We start from the raw sequence: 19,454 nt of genomic DNA on the forward strand, positions 1-19,454 counted from the left end.
GAACTTTATAATAAACAGCCATTGTGCCTGTAAGCTGTTAATGTTCTATTGAAAAAACTTAGAACAAAATGCACAGAGGACTGTGGCTACTAGTGGTATAAATAGCGGATGTCAGTATGAAGTTTTCAAAATAACTGTGGTAAGAAAGACATGGTGTCCTTTTTATATCTTATTTTTCTGCCAATGAGACTGTAGAGCCAAAAAATGCAAATACAGGCCATCTATTTAGGGCTGTGCTAGCAAAAAGGGGTGATTCAGTGAACAGAGGCTAATGTTTATCCTTCTCAGTAACAGGCAGACATGTGGAAAATTTTAGAATTAGGCAACTGACATGATGCAGAGTCATTGTTTAGGATCTGAAAGTTCAAATGACATCTGAGTAGCTCCTTGTGGATCAACCCATGGCACTTTACTATCCAAACTTCTTTGGAGAAGGCCAACATTACTTAATGCATTAAGAACTTTTGAAACTTCATGAGAAAGGTCTTTCCGCAAGTGTTTAATGTTTTAGGCAAGTGATTGGGGTCTGTCCTTGTTATGGATTCCCTGGAATAACTTGGGTAGTCTGAGAGAGGTTACACATGTTGGATGTTTAGGAAAAAGCAAATGAACTGTGTTAAGAAGGGCCTCACCCCGCTATAACCTCACAGAACCACCCAAAATATATTCCAAGATTAAAGGACAAGATAGACTTCTTGACATAAAACTAAATACACTGAGACTTCCCACCCCATCCCACAATTTTACATCTATTGAGTTCATATGGTCACATCGCCATTGTGTGCTGCATGTGAACCGCTGATCCCAATCTTGTATGACCCTGTCCTTAAATCAATTTGAAGAACATGACTAACTCCACAAGCAATCCCACACTCTAATTGTAACTGTAGTCTAAATGTATTGCATATGTTTTAGATGCTATCACACCAGTGTGGAGCAGGGGAAAAAGAGCTCTTATGGCCCTGTTGTTTAGGAGATAATGCAGATATATCTGTCTGTGCATTCAAGGTATGCGTGCTGGAATCCTGGCTGTGCTTGTTTTTGTACAATTTGTGTCAAGGTTGGCAGATTATCTTGATTGAGTGTGTGATAATGTTCTTATTATTATTCCAATAAAGCCTAATTACTCAAGAACTACAACTCATGCATTACAGCCATTACAGTATTAAGAAAGTATATTTTATTAAATGGACAGAATGTTAATTCTGATTGAATAAGCCATATTGGAAGCCATTGTAAAATAGCCAATATTCACACACATCTGACAGCACATCGGTTCACATCCATATTAAAGGAATGTGTTGGAAAGGGAAAGTTGAGCTCAATCGAATTTGTTGCAAAATGTTGATTACCACAAACATATAAACAAATAAACAAAAATAAAGCAGAAATGTAGTTTACTGCTGTGTGTTGAACAAGTACTGCACGGATGCCTTTAACTGTTGTGCACTGCCACCATGTCAACAACTGCATCTCCTGCTAAAAGCATTTAAATGCGTTCCTCCCATGAGCATGGATAGGGGAAAATAGGCCCCATGGCCATGAGCTTGGCCCCATGGAAGTTGTAGGCCCCTGGGCTTCAGCCCGTATAAGCCTGTGCCTTAATGCTCCCCTGGTGGTAACATGATTGCAGTTTTATAAAGTCAAGGATTTACCAGTGTTATGGCATTTATCAGATTACAAGTTATTCCAGCATTTGTTACAACAACGCATGTGTAATGTTGGATATAACTTTACACAGATGAGGTGTAAAACATTTTATCAGACTAAAATAATGTTAACCCATATACTGTTGACATCTTATGGCTATACTTGTGAAACAAGATCAATATTAAAGTCCTTTTTTACTATAAAGTTCCCTCCCTGCCCAGTAGGTGGCGATATGCATGAAGAATGCAAATCAACAAAAACAAAAAAGAAAAATGTGAAAGTGGAGATTTATAGTTCTAACCCACACTTATCACTTCAGAAGATATGGATTTAAGTACTGGAGTCATATGGATTATGTTTATGCTGCCTTAAAATGCTTTTAGGACCTTCAAAATTCTGGTCACCATTCACTTGCATTGTTTGGACCTAGAGAGCTTAAATATTTTTTCAAAAAAAAAAAAATGTGTTCATGTTCAGCAGAAGAAAGAAAGAAAGGCATACACATCTGGGATGGCATGATGGTGAGTAAATAATGAGATAATTTTAATTTGGGGTGAACTTTCCCTTTAACACTCCTTATACTTAAAAAGACAGACCTTACCTTGTACCTTACTGTTCAAAAATTAATTATATAAAAAAAAAAATATTATTCACAGTTATTTTTAAGAATTTTATGCTATTTGTATCTTATTTACATGTAAATTTCTCAATTTTAAAAGACGGACGACTGGACATTGAGGCCCTGCACCCAAGCATAAACTTTCCCACAGTGGAAAATGTAATTTTTGGTCAGGCTCAGAATTTGTTCTTTGATCTTTTTCTGTGTGTGTGTTTGTGTTTGCACACATGCGTGTGTGAGTACATGATGTGTTCTGCATTCGCCTTTCTGGCTGTGTCAATCTCACCCATTTATGTGTGTGAGTGTGTTTGCGTGCATGCAAGTGTGTGCATATGTGTGTGTGTGTTTCTGTGTGTGTGTGTGTTTGCATGCATGGGCGTGTGTGTGTGTGTGTGTGCATATGCTGTGTATGAGTGTGTGATTGTGTATATGTTGGGGTGTGTGTTCTACCTTCTGTCAGTTTTAGTCTCACCCATTTATTTCCATGTGTTTGTGTGCGTGTTGTGAATTGTGGGTCTCACCCCTTGATTTGTGTGTGTGTGTTCTGCATTGTGACTAATTTACAGATTGTATTTGACAAATTTCAGAAAAAAATGCTCTGTGTTATAGTCTCACCACTTCATTTGTGTGTGTGTGTGTGTGTGTGTGTGTGTGTGTGTGTGTGTGTGTGTGTGCGCATGTGTGTGCGTGCGTATGTTTTGCAATCTGGATATTTTAGAAAGTTACCCCTTCATTTCTATGTGTTTTTTCTACATTGTGGCTGAATTTATAGATTGTATTTAACAAATCCCCAAAAATTGCTTTGCATTATGGTCTTTCCCATTCATTTCCTATAGCTGGTCAATTTTGACCGTAAAGGTAAAAGGTGTTGCTTTTTTAAATAACCACTTTGACCTGTGGAATCAAATCCAGTTTTTGTGTGTTCAGAATGCAAGTGGGAACAGACTCAACTAGTCTTGTACCTATTAGATTAAGGAAACCATTTTTATTCTATTGGAAAAAAACTATTCTGGTTAAAAATTACCAACATTAAAAGGAGTGTTAAGGACGTGCGTAACAGTTATTTAACTGTAGTTGAGAGTCCTCTGAAGACATACTGGTTTTACATGAAGGATAACCAAAATTTATGTTGATATTGATTGTAAAAATGGACCTCGGCAGTAGCTCTCAAATCTCACCTATGCATGTTCAAACTTGATGAATAAAGACGCTTTACACAAAACAGTATTTGTTCTTGAAACCAATCAATTTTTAGTATGCTCTCATTGTATAGAAAAGAGCAGAATGAACATTCAGCAAAACATCTCCTTTTGTGTTCCATGTAAGAAAGAAAGTCATATGGATTTTGAACAACATGAAAGTTGAGTAAATTATGACATAATTTTATTTTTGGATAAACATTTCCTTTAAAAATTGACTGATTTAATGTAAAAAATGTCTGTGAACAATGTCAGAAACCCTCAAGATTTATTTTTTATCTTTCTTATTTGTGGCAGTTTTGTGCACCTCTGTTCAGTGGCTGCTCTGAGACTGGAATCAGAGTGGTGGTCATAAGTGAGATGAGGGGAGTGAGTGTCATGACAAGGGCCACAGTGATAAGGTCAGGACTGAGAGCCAGGGGCCGCAGAAAGGGACCTGATGATTGAGTACTCGGCTCTGGAACAGCTTCTTACAACAGCACAGGGCCAGACGGGCTTGTAGTTGGCCCCGGTCCAACTAACATGGATGGGGACACCTGTGGAAAGAGGTTGTGCTAAATATGGAGACATAAGACATACACGTACACTTGGTAAAGTACACATACAGACACACACACACACACCTGTGGACGCAGGGCTGTACTTTAAAAAGGATGTAATGCATCTGTGACTGATGAATCAAACAAAGTATTTTGAAGCAGGAAAATCCATCTGTGAAGGCGTTCTTTGCATGAGCCTTATATCCTCTGGATGCAGACTGACTGCTAATATGGAGTGAGAGTGGATTATGAGGCCTGGCATTTAATGTCCAAAGAAGTGTTTTGCTGCCATCTTTGGTAGGATATGGATAATAACCCTAAGATGGGTTTATGGTTTAAATTGCATTCACTTCTTAGCACTCACTGATAAACAGCGGTTTTTGTTTAAAATCTTATTTGCTTTTATTCGTTTTTGTAGTGCAGCTACCTCTGAACTATAGTAATTATATTTTGACCCTTCCTTCCTTTCCTATATACATAAAAGTAGGCAAACAATTCACTCAACATGTATTTATTTAAAAGAAATTCACAGGTAAGTAACAATTAATATGGTCACCTTCACAAAATGTGTTTGTTTGATTAGTGAACTAGAAATCGTGGAGAATCTTATATGGTTCATCTTTATTTACATCATAATATTTATTTGTTTAAAAAAGTAAAAATCCTAAAACTTTTTTTTCAGGTTTAAATTAAAAGTTTAAATCCCATATTTTAAATGTGGACTATTTTACCCAACTTCAGTTTCATGAAAAGTTGTCTAGCAGGCTTTGCAGAGGAAGTTAGAGGGCTTATTTGTTAATGACATGTATGCGATTTCATCAAGGTCACGGCTCCAGACATGAGGGGCATTTCTGATCAACAACACAAAGTCCACCAGCACTGCTCATGTTACACTACTATGTGACAAGGTCGTATTCCAAACATGACTATCATGTTAGCATTTCAATGTGTCAGATAAGTCAAATAGTGTTTTTTTATATATATATATATTCTAAAAGTATTCTAACACGAATCAGTTTATTCAAACATTTTAAAAAGCTAACTATTCAATAGATCACATTACTGTAAATAGTACAGTCAGTTAGGCATCTTGAAATTCATCTTGCAAGCCAGAGGCAGGTCTTGGGAAGAGAGCTTGCTCTTCCCCAGCAACCTCAGTCAGTCAATCAAACCAAAAATACACTCATGCAATACTTATAGCATACAGCAACTGTTGGGGCTGGACAATGGCCAGCAGAAGACACTGCCTGATAATTCACTCCTTGAAAGCAGACTGACCCAGATTTGACAGAAGCACTTTTATTGCATATAATTAATGTCTCTGATTTCAGTTCTCTACCATTTTTATGCAATATAGAACTCAATCTATGTAAATTGATTTGATAATTTGATTCTACAACATTTGTGTTTAAATTTAGCACAACGTTCCCCTTCTGTCACTCACTCAATGTTGTGTCAATGTAGCCCAGAACACCTCCCATTCTTTGAGGAAAGGCCAATGAGAATTGACGAGTGGAATTTGCATGCCACTCCCCCGGACATACAGGTATAAAAGGAGCTGGAATGCCCACTCCATTCAGAATTTTTCTTCGGAGCCGAGCGGTTGTACTATCAGTGAGCTGAAAACTACTGCTGTTCCATTCACCTCTTAAGAAGCGTATACTTTTGGATATACAGTGCATTTCCAGCGACTTTCTCTCCTTCTGCGCAAGTGCAGATTTCGGCCCTGGGCACTTCGACAGCACTAAAAGAGTGTATATTCCTGCTAGGGCTGTCGATTTAACGCATTAATTCAGTGCGATTAATTTTATAAAAAATAACGTCTTAAAAAAAATTACGCAATTATTGCAATGCCCCCGGACCGTAATAAGGAAAATTCCTGAAAAATGTAAGCTTGTAGTACCACCTGTTTACTCCAGAGGGCAGTAAGTGAAACTTCAGCTGTATGGGCAATGCACAGTTTATACAGTGAACAAAACAACCCTTCAACAGGCAGCACATTAGAAACATGCGTTACGTTCTTGCGTTCAAAAAACTTGATGGAGCACAAATTCAAATTAAGGGATCTCAAGATGTGTTCTAATTATTAAACTATATTTAACTTGAAAAAATTTGGTTTATGTCAAAACACACCCTATATGCCAATGATTGGCTTTAGTCAATAATATGGAAGTAAACAATACATTGTATTCTAAAGACACCTTTTGTATTGTCTTAGCAATGATTTACTCTTCTGCCACAAGAATGTAATGCATTTTAATTATATGAATATTTTTTGTAATATATATATATATATATATATATATATATATATATATATATATATATATATATATATATATATATATATATATATTTTTATATTTAAAGATAACTATTTATAATTATTTCATCATTATATATTGAATTATTTTTATATGAGGGACTTTCTCAGTAAATATTTGTATATGCGAGTAATTAATCGGGACACCATGTAATTAATTCAATTAAAAATTTGAATCGATTGACAGCCCTAATTCCTGCTAAAAAGTATATTTCTCAATTAGAGTCTGGGCAGCGATCACACTGAGGCAGCTTTTGTGGATGGTTCATGTTCAAATTGCAAGAAAATCCCACCTGGTGGGATCGACCCGCACTTCCCCCAGAGCCTATGTAGGGCTACGTCATCACTGGTGACCAAAGCCTACAGTGCAGCTGGACAGGCCACCTCCACCCTGTATACCATGGTGATCCTGCAGGTACACCAAGAAAAGGCACTCAAAGAACTGCACATGGGTAGTCCTGATCCCAGAGTGCTTCAGGAGTTGCGCTCTGCGACCGCCCTCACCCTCCGGGCGAGGAAGGTCACAGCACGAGCACTCGAGCAGGCGATGTCCACCTAGGTAGTGAGCACCAGGAGCGGCACCTGTGGCTGAATCTGGTCGAGAGATTCCATCTCCCTGGCCATCTCAAGGCCATCTCCCTGATCTGACTTTTTGACAACACTGTTGAGGACTTCGCCCAGCAGTTCTCGGCTGGTACTTCAGACGCAATCGTCCCCTCAGTGCCACTCACCCGGAGCTGGGACGCGTGGCTAATGCTTTCCAACCCATCGCGGTGGCTGACAAGGTCCATCTGATTCGGCTATATCATTCAGTTCGCCAGGCGCCCACCCTGGTTCAGCGGCATCCACTTCACTTCGGTGCAGGATGAGAACGCCGGCACACTGCGGCCAATCTTGAACCTGTGAGTTCTGAACCGGGCCTTATACAGAATCCCGTTCAAGAATCTGATGCAGAAACACATTTTGACGTGCATCCGGCATCAAGATTGGTTTGCGCAGGTAGACCTGAAGGACGCGTACGTTCACATCTCGGTATTACCTCGACACAGACCCTTCCTACGTTTTGCTTTCGACGGCCAGGCGTATCAGTACAAGATCCTCCCCTTCGGCCTGTCACTGTCCCCTCGCATCTTCACGAAAATCGCAGAGGCAGCTCTTGCCATGCTAAGGGAAGTGAGAATCCGCATACTCAATTACCTCGACCACTGGCTGATTCAACCACACTCTCGAGAGTTGCTGTGCGTGCACAGGGATTTGTGCTCAAGCACCTAGGCCGTCTAGGGCATCGGGTTACCTGCTAAAAGAGAAAGCTCTCTCCAGTTCAGAGCATCTCTCACTTTTCTCTACATGGAATTAGACTTGGTTTCAATGATAGTCAGCCTCACAAGCAGTCAGTGCTGAACTGCCTGAAGTTATTCAGGTGTAGGAAAGCGGTTCCACTGAAACACTTTCAGAGGCTACTTGGGTATATGGCAGTATGCGGCAGTCACATCGCTCGGGTTGATGCATATGAGACCGCTTCAGCTCTGGCTTCAGACTCGAGTACCGAGATGGGCATGGTGCCCATCGCGTAGCTATCACGCCGCTCTGCCGCCACTTATTCAGCCCTTGGACAAACCTTGCATTTCTATGGGCAGGAGTTCCCCACAGCAAGTGTCCAGACGTGTCGTGGTCACCACAGATGACTCCAAACTGGGCTGGGGTGCTGTGTGCTGCTGGTTCCTGGTCAGGACTGCAACTCGGTTGGCACATTAACTGCCTAGAGTTGCTGGCTGTACTGCTCGCCCTGCGGAAGCTATTGCTATTGATCCAGGGCAAGCATGTGTTGGTCTGGATCGACAACACAGCATCAGTAGTATATATAAATTGCCAAGGTGGCGTATGCTCTCGTCGCATGTTGCAACTTGCCCGCCATCTCCTCCTCTAGACTCAGCAGCAGCTGAGGTCGCTCATATCTTGGGGAGCCTCAATACCGCAGCGGATGCGCTGTCGTGTCAGGCAACGCTCAGCAGTGGAGACTTCACCCCCAGGTGGTCCAGCTGATTTGGAGTCGATTCGGCAAAGCATAGACCTGTTTGCTTGCCGGGAATCCTCCCACTGCCTGCTCTGGTATTCCCTGAGTAGAGCCCCCCTTGGGACAGATGCATTGGCACACAGCTGTGCAAATATGTGTTCCCCCCAGGGAGCCTACTTGCACAGACCCTGTGCAAAGTCAGGGAGGATGAGGAACGAGTCACCCTCGTGGACCCATTTTGGCCCACCCAGACTTGGTTCTCAGACCTCACACTCCTCGCGACAGCACCTCCCTGGCAGATTCTCCTGAGGAAGGACCTTCTTTCTCAAGGACGGGGCACCATCTGGCATCCGTGGGATGCTGAAGATCTAAGTGGCCTACCACCAGCAGTCATAGACAGGCATATTAAAGCCAGAGCTCCCTCTACCAGGCAGCTTAATGCCCTGAATTGGCGTTGTTTTTAAATTGGTGTTATTTTTGAGCCGAAGACCCCCAGAGAGGTACAGTCGGGTTAGTGCTTTTCTTCCTTCAGGAGAGACTGGAGGGGAGGCTGTCCCCCTCCACCTTTAAGATATGTGTAGCCGCTTTAGCTTCCACCATGACGCAGTGGATGGTAAATCCCTAGGGAAGCACTACCTGATCATCAGGTTCCTTGGAGGAACCCAGAGGTTGAATCCTCCAAGGCCATGCCTGTTCCCCCTCATGGGATCTCTCTGTGGTCCTAGTGGGCCTTCAGAGAGCTCCCTTTGAGCCGCTAGAGTCAGTTGAGCTAAAAGTCCTCTCCCAGAAAATGGCCCTCCTGATTGCACTCGCTTCAATAAAGAGGGTTGGGGACCTGTAAGCGTTATCTGTCAGTGACACTTGCCTGGAATTCGGTCCGGTTGATGCTCATGTCATCCTAAGACCCCGACCGGGCTACGTGCCCAAGGTTCCTATGACCCCCTTCGAGGACCAGGTAGTGAACCTGCATGCGCTGCACCGGGAGGAGGCAGACCCAGCTTTATCGTTGCTGTGTCCAGTGTGTGCTTTGCGCACCTATTTGGACCGCACACGGAGCTTTAGATATTCCGAGCAGTTCTTTGTTTGCTTTGGCGGACAGCGGAAAGGAAACGCTGTCTCCAAGCAGAGGCTTTCCCACTGGGTCGTCAACACCATTGCATTGGACTATCAGACCCAGGCCGTGCCCACCCCCTTGCGGGATTTGGCACACTCTTCAAGGAGTGTGGCATTCTCATGGGCACTGGCAAACGGCACCTCTTTAGCAGATATCTGCAGAGCGGCGGGCTGGGCAACACCCAATACCTTTGCAAGATTCTATAATCTCCAGGTTGAGTCGGTCTTGTCCCATGTTTTTTCAGGTCTGAGCACGTAGAACTCTGTAATACGGAACAGCTGACCGTGTGTACCACTGGCGCATAGCGCCTTGAACACATGCGCTCTTACTCCCAGGCGAGCCCACAAAACTCATGCTCCCTGGATGTCCTTCCTCCCTAGCCCTATGGCTCGTGAATTCAGTGGAGGAATTCCCGACCAGACCCACTATGGGTAATAATTACTCTGTATTGAATAGGTTATCCACAGGTGTCGGTTATCACAGTAAAGCCCTGTGACGTATTTTCTGCGGTACGGTCCCCGTCTCAGCAGCCCCGTGTCTCCCTTGGGCAGTCCCATCTGCCCCTGCTCACTGTGTTTGTAGAGCTCCTCCCTCACTAGGCCGGACCTACCACTGCACCACTTCTATGTGTGGCTTGTAAGCCCATGTGACTTGTTTGCCACATGTTGGCAAATATGTCACATGGACAGGATGTGGTCTCCATGGGGTCTTTTCCCCCTGAATGAATAGTATTGGAAAAAGCACACCTTTCCCGATGCATGTTATAGCGTTAGATGGCCCCAGCCACATCTAACACTCTATGGAGAGAAAGCATAGAGAGAGAATAGGCTGCGGTGAGTATCCCTCAGGGATGCCGGTAACCTAAAATGTATATGACGTCTTATGGGGCATTGGGGAAGGTTACGTGCAACCTGATGCGGTCTGCTCCTTCGGCATACAACAGCTTGCTTGCACCTGCATCAGCAGTTCACGTAACACGGTTTAGTGTCATGTCATTATTAAATAGGGACCCCTAGTGTCACTACATCTACACAACGTCAAGTGAGTGACAGAAGGGTAACGTCTAGGTTACTGTTGTAACACCCGTTCCCTGATGGAGGGAACGAGACGTTGTGTCCCTCTTGCCACAACACTGTACCAACCACTGTAATGGCCGAAGCTTATTCTCGGCTCCTCAACCTGAATGAACAGCCGTATTGCGCCCTCCTTTGTACACGTATGACATGCAAATTCTGTTCACCAATTTTTCATTGGCCTTTTCAGAGGCAACCGAGGCTCTTAAGAGAGACCCCTAGTGTCAATATATCGACACAACATCATTTTACTCTACTCCGTCTTCCATTCCGCTACACATGCACTGAAAGTTTAATAATTTCCGTCCACACATATGCACGTGAGAAGGTTAAGAAAATCTATGAACTAAAAACAAATCAAACAAAAAATCAATAAAAATAATATAATAGTATTTTAACAAATATATCCACTGAAATCAGTGTAAAAGATGCAGCTGTCAGTGATAGATTACAATCAAGAAAATGTTTGATAGATTACAATCAAGAAAATGTTTAGCCTGCACTGGCATTTTCTATTAACATTTCAAAACATTTCAATTTTTTGTGGTACCAATATTTAGATTTTAAAAAGAGTATCCAAGGTCTCAGACTATAAACCCTTCTAAATTCACGACTGCAACTCATCAACAACATCAGGTTTATTTTCTATTTATAATGGAAAAGCAAAGACACTGTTAACACTCACAACAGACTATTGAAAAATATATAAGCAGGAATATAAAGCATAAAACTAATTTGACTCTAACACTCTTTATGTGTGATGTTTTGTAAACATTACATAGAAATTGATTTCAATATCTCCTGCCAATTTCATACAAAGAATGTGCTGAACCTCATAACAATAGAGTAGCCTGGTATAGGACTGAACCATATCTTCTCTTGCCAAAAATAGCCAAATGGATACATTTAGTTTATTGTCAACGTCTCCGAGCAGGAACAGAAATGTCAGGATACAGGAGGAAACCAGAGAAGGTAGAGTCGTTACTGTTATCTGCATAGACTCCACCAAACTCCTTGTCTCCATAAACCTGCAGCCACACCTCATCTCCTGCCTGCAGTCTCAGGATAACAGAACCTGATGCCTGATCCACGTTGGTCTCCTGATACTGGTCATAGGTGAACATGATGGCCTTGTCGTTCTTGTATAGACTGACCTTTACATCTTTAGTGTACACTGTCAGATGGTAAGTGAAGAAGTACACCCCTGGCAGAACACAAATGAATTTTCCGGAAACATCGTCATAGTGGTGCTGGTCATTGTAGAAGAACTTGTTGAAGCGAATTGGCACATTGGTGTCTGAAACTAGTTCACTGAGACCTACGCTAAAGGCTGAGTGGTAAGACAAGGCACTTTCACCATGGTCTCCTTTCAGACCAGGGTTTCCAGGAAAGCCTCTTGGTCCAGCAGGGCCAACGTCCCCCTTCTCACCTGGATCTCCTTTCATACCTGGTTCACCTACAATAAAAGAGAAGGTTAGAAATGTGTATTGCAGCAGTCGTATGTGAACATTCATTCACTTATTGTACTGTTTACTGTTTGATTTTGATTGCATTAGATAACAAAATATCAAACCAAATGTAATTTATTTGAAAGAAGATAGCACAAGCACACTTTTCAAGCTACATTTTTCACAAAAATATGTTTGTTCGATTTTAAATAACAAAACAATACATACACACAATACACAAAAAGTATTTGAACACTTTATGGTTCTGGCTGTCAGACATTTGTGGAACATGAAATTAATACATTTTAAGTGTGGTTAAAAAGGTTTGTTCACCCAAAAATGAAAACTCTCATCATTTAATCACCCTTATACCATCCCAGATGTGCATGACTTTCTTTCTTCTGCTGAACGAACACAACTTTTTTTAGAAGAATATTTCAGCTCTGTAGGTCCATGCAATGCAAGTGAATGGTGGCCAGAACTCTGAAGCTCCAAAAAGCAGATAAAGGCATCATAAAAGTAATCCATAAGACTCCAGTGGTCCAGTGGTGGACTCCATATCTTCTGAAGCAATATAAGTGTGGGTGACACAATTATCAATATTTAATATTTATTTTACTATAAATCTCTGTTTTTGGCGTTTCACATTATTTGTATATATCGCCACCTACTGGGCAGGGAGGAGAATTTATAGTAAAAAAGTACTGAACCCTGTCACACATACAAACAAACTGGGGTGATTACACTATCTGATCTCAGAGGCATACAATCAGACAGGTGCGCTCTGCATGCTTATGTTTACTAGCAAAAGAGGGACTAAAGCGGTTGTCATAATGAACCAGCTGTTCTTTTTAACACAACAATATATAAAAAAAAATTATGTTACAAATATTTTAAACAATCACTAAATAAAAGTTTAAAGCACTATCTTGATGCAGCGGTGCAGACATATTTTCTGACATCAAACAGGAGAAACTTGCATGTAAAAAGGATAAATATTGATCTGTTTTTCTCCCAAATGTATCCAGGGGTATATAGTTATGAAGTACAAATACTTCATTAATGTATTTAAATACAGTTTTTAATATTTGTACTTGAGTATAAATACTCCAGACTCTTTTGTTACTTCTGTGACATAACACCGCACAAAAATAACAGCTGTAGGCTATGAGCAAAAATGGATGCACATCGGCGATAGTGATGTGTGATCAAAATCACAAGTGAAGCGTGCCAGATTACGTGTTCTGTCACCTGTCTCCACTAGGGAAACAAGAAACTGCTCATGTAAGTTTAAATTCATTTTTTGACTAATTAAAATGATAAGTTTAGGCTTAAACATTATGAAAGCTGTTGAAAGCTGTTCTGAAAGTTATGTGCGATCAGTCTCCCTCATTTCCAGGAGACCTGTTCATATAAAAGTAAATCACATGCATTCACATTTTACATTTAACCAAGGTGTGATGTGTATGAATAATTACTCATGAAAATTACCAACAATATTTATTTTTATATTTTATGAAGATGTGAATTGTCTTTGCCTAAGCAAAACTAGTTTTCTTGCTAAGGTGTTATATTTGCATTGGACCACATTTATGCTACAATATGTGCTTACTAATGTTTTCTGGATGGTTGCTAGGACATGCTATGCAGTTGTCAAGGTGATCTGCTGTGTGTTTTATGCTCCCTTAATGTGCTTTTTGTAGTTTGAAATGTCTGGCCACCATTGACTTGCATTGATTTGACCTAAAGAGCTGAAATGTTCTAAAAATGTTTGCATTCTGCAGATGAAAGAAAGTCATACACATCTGGGATGCTATGATACTGAGTAAATGATGAGCACCATGGGTTTAATGAACTGTTCCGTAATTTATGTGTTTTACTTGTACTTTTGATACTTAAGTACATTTAAAATCAGTTACTTTAATGTATTTACTTATGTTTTTTCTCATTTCTCATTGGCTAACTTTTACTTGAGTCAATTTGCTTAAGGTATCTTTACTTTTACTCAAGTATGACAAATGTATAATTTATACATCACTGCACTATTCAAATCGCTTCTGCAGATATGCATTTAACCACTGGAGTCGTATGGATTACATTTATGCTGCCATTGTCATTGTATGCTTTTTGGAAGTTCTGTCCACCATTAACTTGCATTGTATAGACCAACAGATATTCTGAGGTATTCTTCTAAGAACTTGTGTTTGTGTTCAGTAGAAGAAAGTAAGTCATACACACATGGGATTGTATAAGGGTGAGTAAATGATGAAAGAATTTTAAATTGTGGGTGAGCTATCCCTTTAAACCACACTTAAAATTTATTAATTTCATGTTCCACAAATGTCTGACTGCCAGAATCATAAAATGTTCAAATAGTTTTTGTGTATTGCTTGTATGTGAGAGAATTTTGATGAGAGCATTTACATTTTTTTATGAACTATCCCTTTAAATGTCCAAATACTTTTTGGGGCTACTGTATGTTGTAGCCAAAACTTTCTCCAAGTTCCAAGCTCCAAACTGCATAATGATATCTTACTCTAACCTTTATCTCCTTTCTCGCCCATTGGACCATCATGCCCATCTCTGCCATCTCTCCCAGGTTGTCCACTGTGCCCAGGTGTGCCAGGAACACCTCCCATCCACATGGCACATGGCTGTCTATCATCAGGTTGACTGACATCTGTCCATGGACCCTCAGGCTCTTTCAACACGTCTTCTGCTGCCTCCGTAACAACATCTCCTCCATCTTCAGCCACTTCATCCTCTGCTGGATCCTCCAGTTTCTCCTCTAGAGAGTCTTCATCTTGACTTTGACCAGGCCGTCCAATGAGAAGGATTCCCAAAACAAACTTCCACAGTATCTTCATTCTAGTTTTAATTGAAATATCAAAGAACTGAAAGAAGATTTTATCTTGATATACTTTGATACTGTTATATTACTGCGCAATACTAATACAACGTATTTGATGTAAATACTTGAACTTTGATACTTGAACAGCATGTAGTGAACTGAGATGCCACATTGCACCACATATGATATTTCAATTGTTCGACTTTTTGGTGATTACAACCCAATAACCTAACCCCAACAGGTTCTACAGGTTCTCACTCCCAAGGCGTCAAATACTGACACTTGAGCAAGAGCCCTGTGCATCCCCACAGTATGTTGACACCAAAAGCATCCTCTAGCATTACATTTACATTTACATTTACATTTATTCATTTGGCAGACGCTTTTATCCAAAGCGACTTACAAAAGAGGAGGAACATCAGCGAATCATCTTAAGGAGACAGTGGTACAAAAAGTGCCATATTACAAAGTTTCACTATCATCAGAATAGTATACAAAACAGAGTTAAGTGCAACAAGAAATGTAAATAATTTTTGTATTTTTTTTTTTTTTTTTAGTGACCGGTTAAATGCTTTTGGAAAAGATGTGCTTTTAACCGTTTTTTGAAGATAGAGAGTGAGTTAGCTTCCCGGATTGAGTTGGGAATGTCATTCCACCACCGTGGTATGATGAAATTACCAGTATTTTCATCTAGCATCAGTATTGCGATGCAGCTGGTAAGCCAATGTCTCACTAGCCAATTTTTCAATTGATTTTCTCTTATTAGCTTCATTACATAATCGCTGTGTAGGCAGAGGCAAAGGGAGCACACATTAGTGTTTCTCAGAGGGAGGTGCTAATCACTTGACCTCTGGGACTCCCTGCTGAGTTAATGGCTTGAAGAACTGAACAAACACATCTGGCTTGCTTAAAATTATCTCTGGCTGTGGTTGGGGCAGGTACATGTCACCAAAGTAGTGACCAATGAGTGCAGTTCATGTATAAAAAAAAAGTGTTTGGAAAACGCTTGTCGGTGGTACATTTGGAGCAGTCAACAATTTGTTTGTAAAGACGTTTAATCAGCAACATTTATTAGTTTGTAGTGGTTAATGTTAAATCTGTTGTTTTCTGTACACATTCTGCCCTGCTGAAGTGACCCGTTTCATTCTAGGCGTGATCCAAGTCTGCCCAAATCCATACGATTTCTCTGTGTGAAGATCAGACCCAAATTTAGGTCTTTATTTAATAATCATGGTCACTTATTTAAAATAATTCTGCCACAAGCAGTGTTACAACACAGGTTTGATGTCAGTGACGTAAAATGCCATTGGCTCTTGGGTATCTTGTGACCACATGCTAAAGTTTGGATGTACAATTTTTAATACATTTAATGTGACTTCATGTAGGAGATTTTCAATGATTAAAACCTTAAATTTCACTCTGTTCCTCACAGAAAGTTATTGTATGATTTGGAATACTTTTTTATTATTATTATTGTAACTGTACTTTTATCTGCTTGTTACGTCTTCTATATTGTTGACAATTGGTTAGGTTTAGGTGTAGGGGTGGGGTTAGGTGTTCGAAAATATATATATTATGCAGTTTAAAGTAATTACAGTTATTGTGACTGTAAATGTATTTCTCTGTAACATGCATGTTTAATATTGTTTATAAGTGGCTAAGATAAGGGGTGGGGTTTGGGGATCTAAAATACTGATATCATAGTGTAATGTTACTACACTAATATATTAAAACACATTGCGGTTAAACATATGATAATATTCTAAGTTTAACAGCGATGCCTCCCTTATGAGACTGACGCTTACCTGCAATATCAGTAAACATGTGGTGCTCTCAACACTAAGGAATTGGTTCAATTCCCAGGGAACACATGTTGATTTTATGTTTTGTTTGAATGCACTGTAAGTCACTTTGGATATAAGCGTCAGCCAAATGTATTAATGTAAATGACATGGCAAACCAACTAGCATAAATACAAATGATCCTTTCTTTGATGAAAAAGAAACTCTTATAAATTTAACTCTATGAAAAACTGTGTTTCTTACCTCCCTTAAGTGTGTGTACCCCAAAAGAAGAACAGCAAAGGACAGCGAGGAGCAGCCACCAAGCAACTGCCTTTGTTGAAGATGAACAACTGTAATCTCTGAGAGCTTTTCTGAACTATATATATACCAGTCTAAATTTATTTATGGCCTGTTGAATTAAAAGGGCAGCATCTCAAATCAGTCTACAGCAACGTCTCTGCTTAAGGCTAATGGGGAAAAGCAGTGTGTGAAATCATCAGTAATACTATTTTCTCCCATATAAAACCTGAATGGAATGTCTTGACAAAAATATAGATTTATTTTTATATATTGAAGTTCCATTCTGAATACCCTATTTAAAGAGGCTCTCTTCAGGAAAAACTCCAATCTGTCCACTCTGTAATGGCAGAGTTAGCCTCTGTCTTTCACTGCAATAAGTTTAAGTCTCATAACCACACTCTCGTAATGTACACATATTCAATAGACTGAGAATAAATGGGTCAAGGGAGGAATTCACGGTGATGGACAAGAGAAAAGGCCTGGTAGCCTGGAACCCGAAGCGAGTAAGAGGGAGTTTAGGAGGAGAGCCGGGCTGGCAGAAGGGTATAGCTCCTCAGGGAAGAACAAATCAGGAGCCAGAGTCTGGTGAGTCTAGTTGGGTAAACAAGCAGGAGAACGTCTAGGAGATCAAGAAAGGGTGAAACAAGGTAAACAGAACACTGCGTGGCCAAGACAAAATTAACTAATCACTTTCTGAGACTACTCTTTATTACAGAATTCAAAATAAATGAATCATTCATGAATGACCTATCACAGCAAAGACTTCACAAAAGTTATCCTCATTTAAGACCAACACACAAAACTACTGCTAGAGAAAACATGCATATGTGTAATGGACATCAAAACTTTATAGTTACTGTAAGTAACTTACTGAGATACAGCCCTTGTGGAAAGTTTCCTGTGTGACCACTAGCCCTGGCCACCCAATATCATTTTGTAGACTCCTTTAGGTTTCTACAAATAATTCACATGCATTTTTATCTCTCTACCAGTGTTAAGCATTAACGTATGTTATAATTTTACAGGTTTGAATTTCTATGTCCTTTATTCTTGGCCATTGTTGTGAGTGATTGCTTCCTCACAGTGGCAGGTGGGAATTGGTAGCGTCTCTTTTAACGGCCACATGAGGGCGGTAGACATGCTTTTATGCCTCAAACGTTCACTCATTACATTTTACTTTACCACACACTCTTGTACATGTATATAGCCTATTAGCCTATATGATGTTACTATATGAGAGCATTATTAGAATGTAGGAGAACTTTTAAGTGACAGCATTTGGGACCTGAAAAGCCAGATTTGAGACAGGTCTTCGTGCAAGGTGATGGCAAATCACTTATTGAAACAGAGTACTGCAGCGTTTGATTAGAATCAGCATGGTAGTCAAGAAATCATGACTATAGCACTTTTTTTTACTTTTTGTTCCTAAAACGAATCCCATTATAAAACAATCAGCACTCCTAAGTGTGGTGTAATGATGATTATCTGGCATTCTTTATCTAAAGTAAATGCAATCAAAAGTGTAGATTGCTTCTAAAGCCATTACCCCTTTCATCAATTCACACCTTGCAATTGTGACAGTCATAATCTCCCAAAGAAATGTCATCATATTATATATTATATTGTTATGGAATGCAGAATACAACTCAAATGGACCTCCTTATCAAGACCTCTCACTTCCTGTTCATTTATTTTTCTTTCCATCAAAGGTTTCCATGGCAATTTGGACATTAAAATAAATATTATTTTCTTTTTTATTTTATTTATTTATTTGTTTATTTATATATTTTAGCAAAAGTTGGTTTGAAATATATCTAAAACATTTAACTTTTCCTAAAATTAGCATAATATCTGATGCATTGTTGATAAGTATGGTTTTAATATGAGAATATTTTGATAGCACAAGATTATTGGATAAATCTCAATATCATCTGAGATCAAAGTAGAAAAGCTTGTGATTGGTCTTAATAACACGATTGCAGGGAGAGTGATTCAAAGAAAAATAAATAGAAAACCGTTCAGTAATTATCTGAAAAAGTCAGGCATATCTGAAAAATTTACTTGAACAATTTATTTCAAATGTAAAATATCTGTAAATCTGTTGTTCAATAGAATATTTTTGTTGGATAATAAATTTTCATATTGTATTTTTCAAACATTACCTCCTGTTCATATGTTAATGGTACAAATTGAGAAAGAGGTGTAATACATTCAGACTATTAATCAATGAATATATATTGAATTACATACAGAGTGTGATATATTCTTGGATCAGGCATTGCTTCATTGCAATGCATAGGGGCGCCCTTCTGTGCACGTCAGTGTGTTCATCTAATCTTTGATATGCCTTACAAGAACTGTTTTATATGTATCTTATTTTTCTATGGTCTGTTTAAGTTATTTGCTGGACATCGGTAAAATGTGAATTAATCCAAACAGTGGAACCATGTTTTGTGGTGGAAAAAAACTAATTGTGTACTACAATCAGATCCTTTTCCCCAAGATAGTGAATAATTTACTTGGACCAGTGCATACTAGGG

At 39.7% G+C, this 19,454-nt stretch overlaps 1 protein-coding gene across 1 annotated transcript; it reads right to left on the reverse strand.

Moving 5' to 3' along the window:
* Nucleotides 1-11,135: 11,135 nt before the first annotated feature.
* Nucleotides 11,136-16,976, reverse strand: adipoqb (adiponectin, C1Q and collagen domain containing, b). Its single transcript, XM_052134686.1, has 3 exons — nt 16,876-16,976; nt 14,522-14,847; nt 11,136-11,987 (listed from the first exon to the last, which is right to left on the reverse strand). Exons 2-3 carry the CDS (start codon nt 14,844-14,846, stop codon nt 11,449-11,451), a joined length of 864 nt encoding a protein of 287 aa, XP_051990646.1. The 5' UTR covers nt 14,847; nt 16,876-16,976; the 3' UTR covers nt 11,136-11,448.
* Between the last annotated feature and the right edge of the window lie 2,478 nt (nt 16,977-19,454).

This window comes from Xyrauchen texanus, chromosome 9 (genome assembly GCF_025860055.1).
Source record: "Xyrauchen texanus isolate HMW12.3.18 chromosome 9, RBS_HiC_50CHRs, whole genome shotgun sequence".
Classification (NCBI taxonomy): Eukaryota; Metazoa; Chordata; class Actinopteri; order Cypriniformes; family Catostomidae; genus Xyrauchen; species Xyrauchen texanus.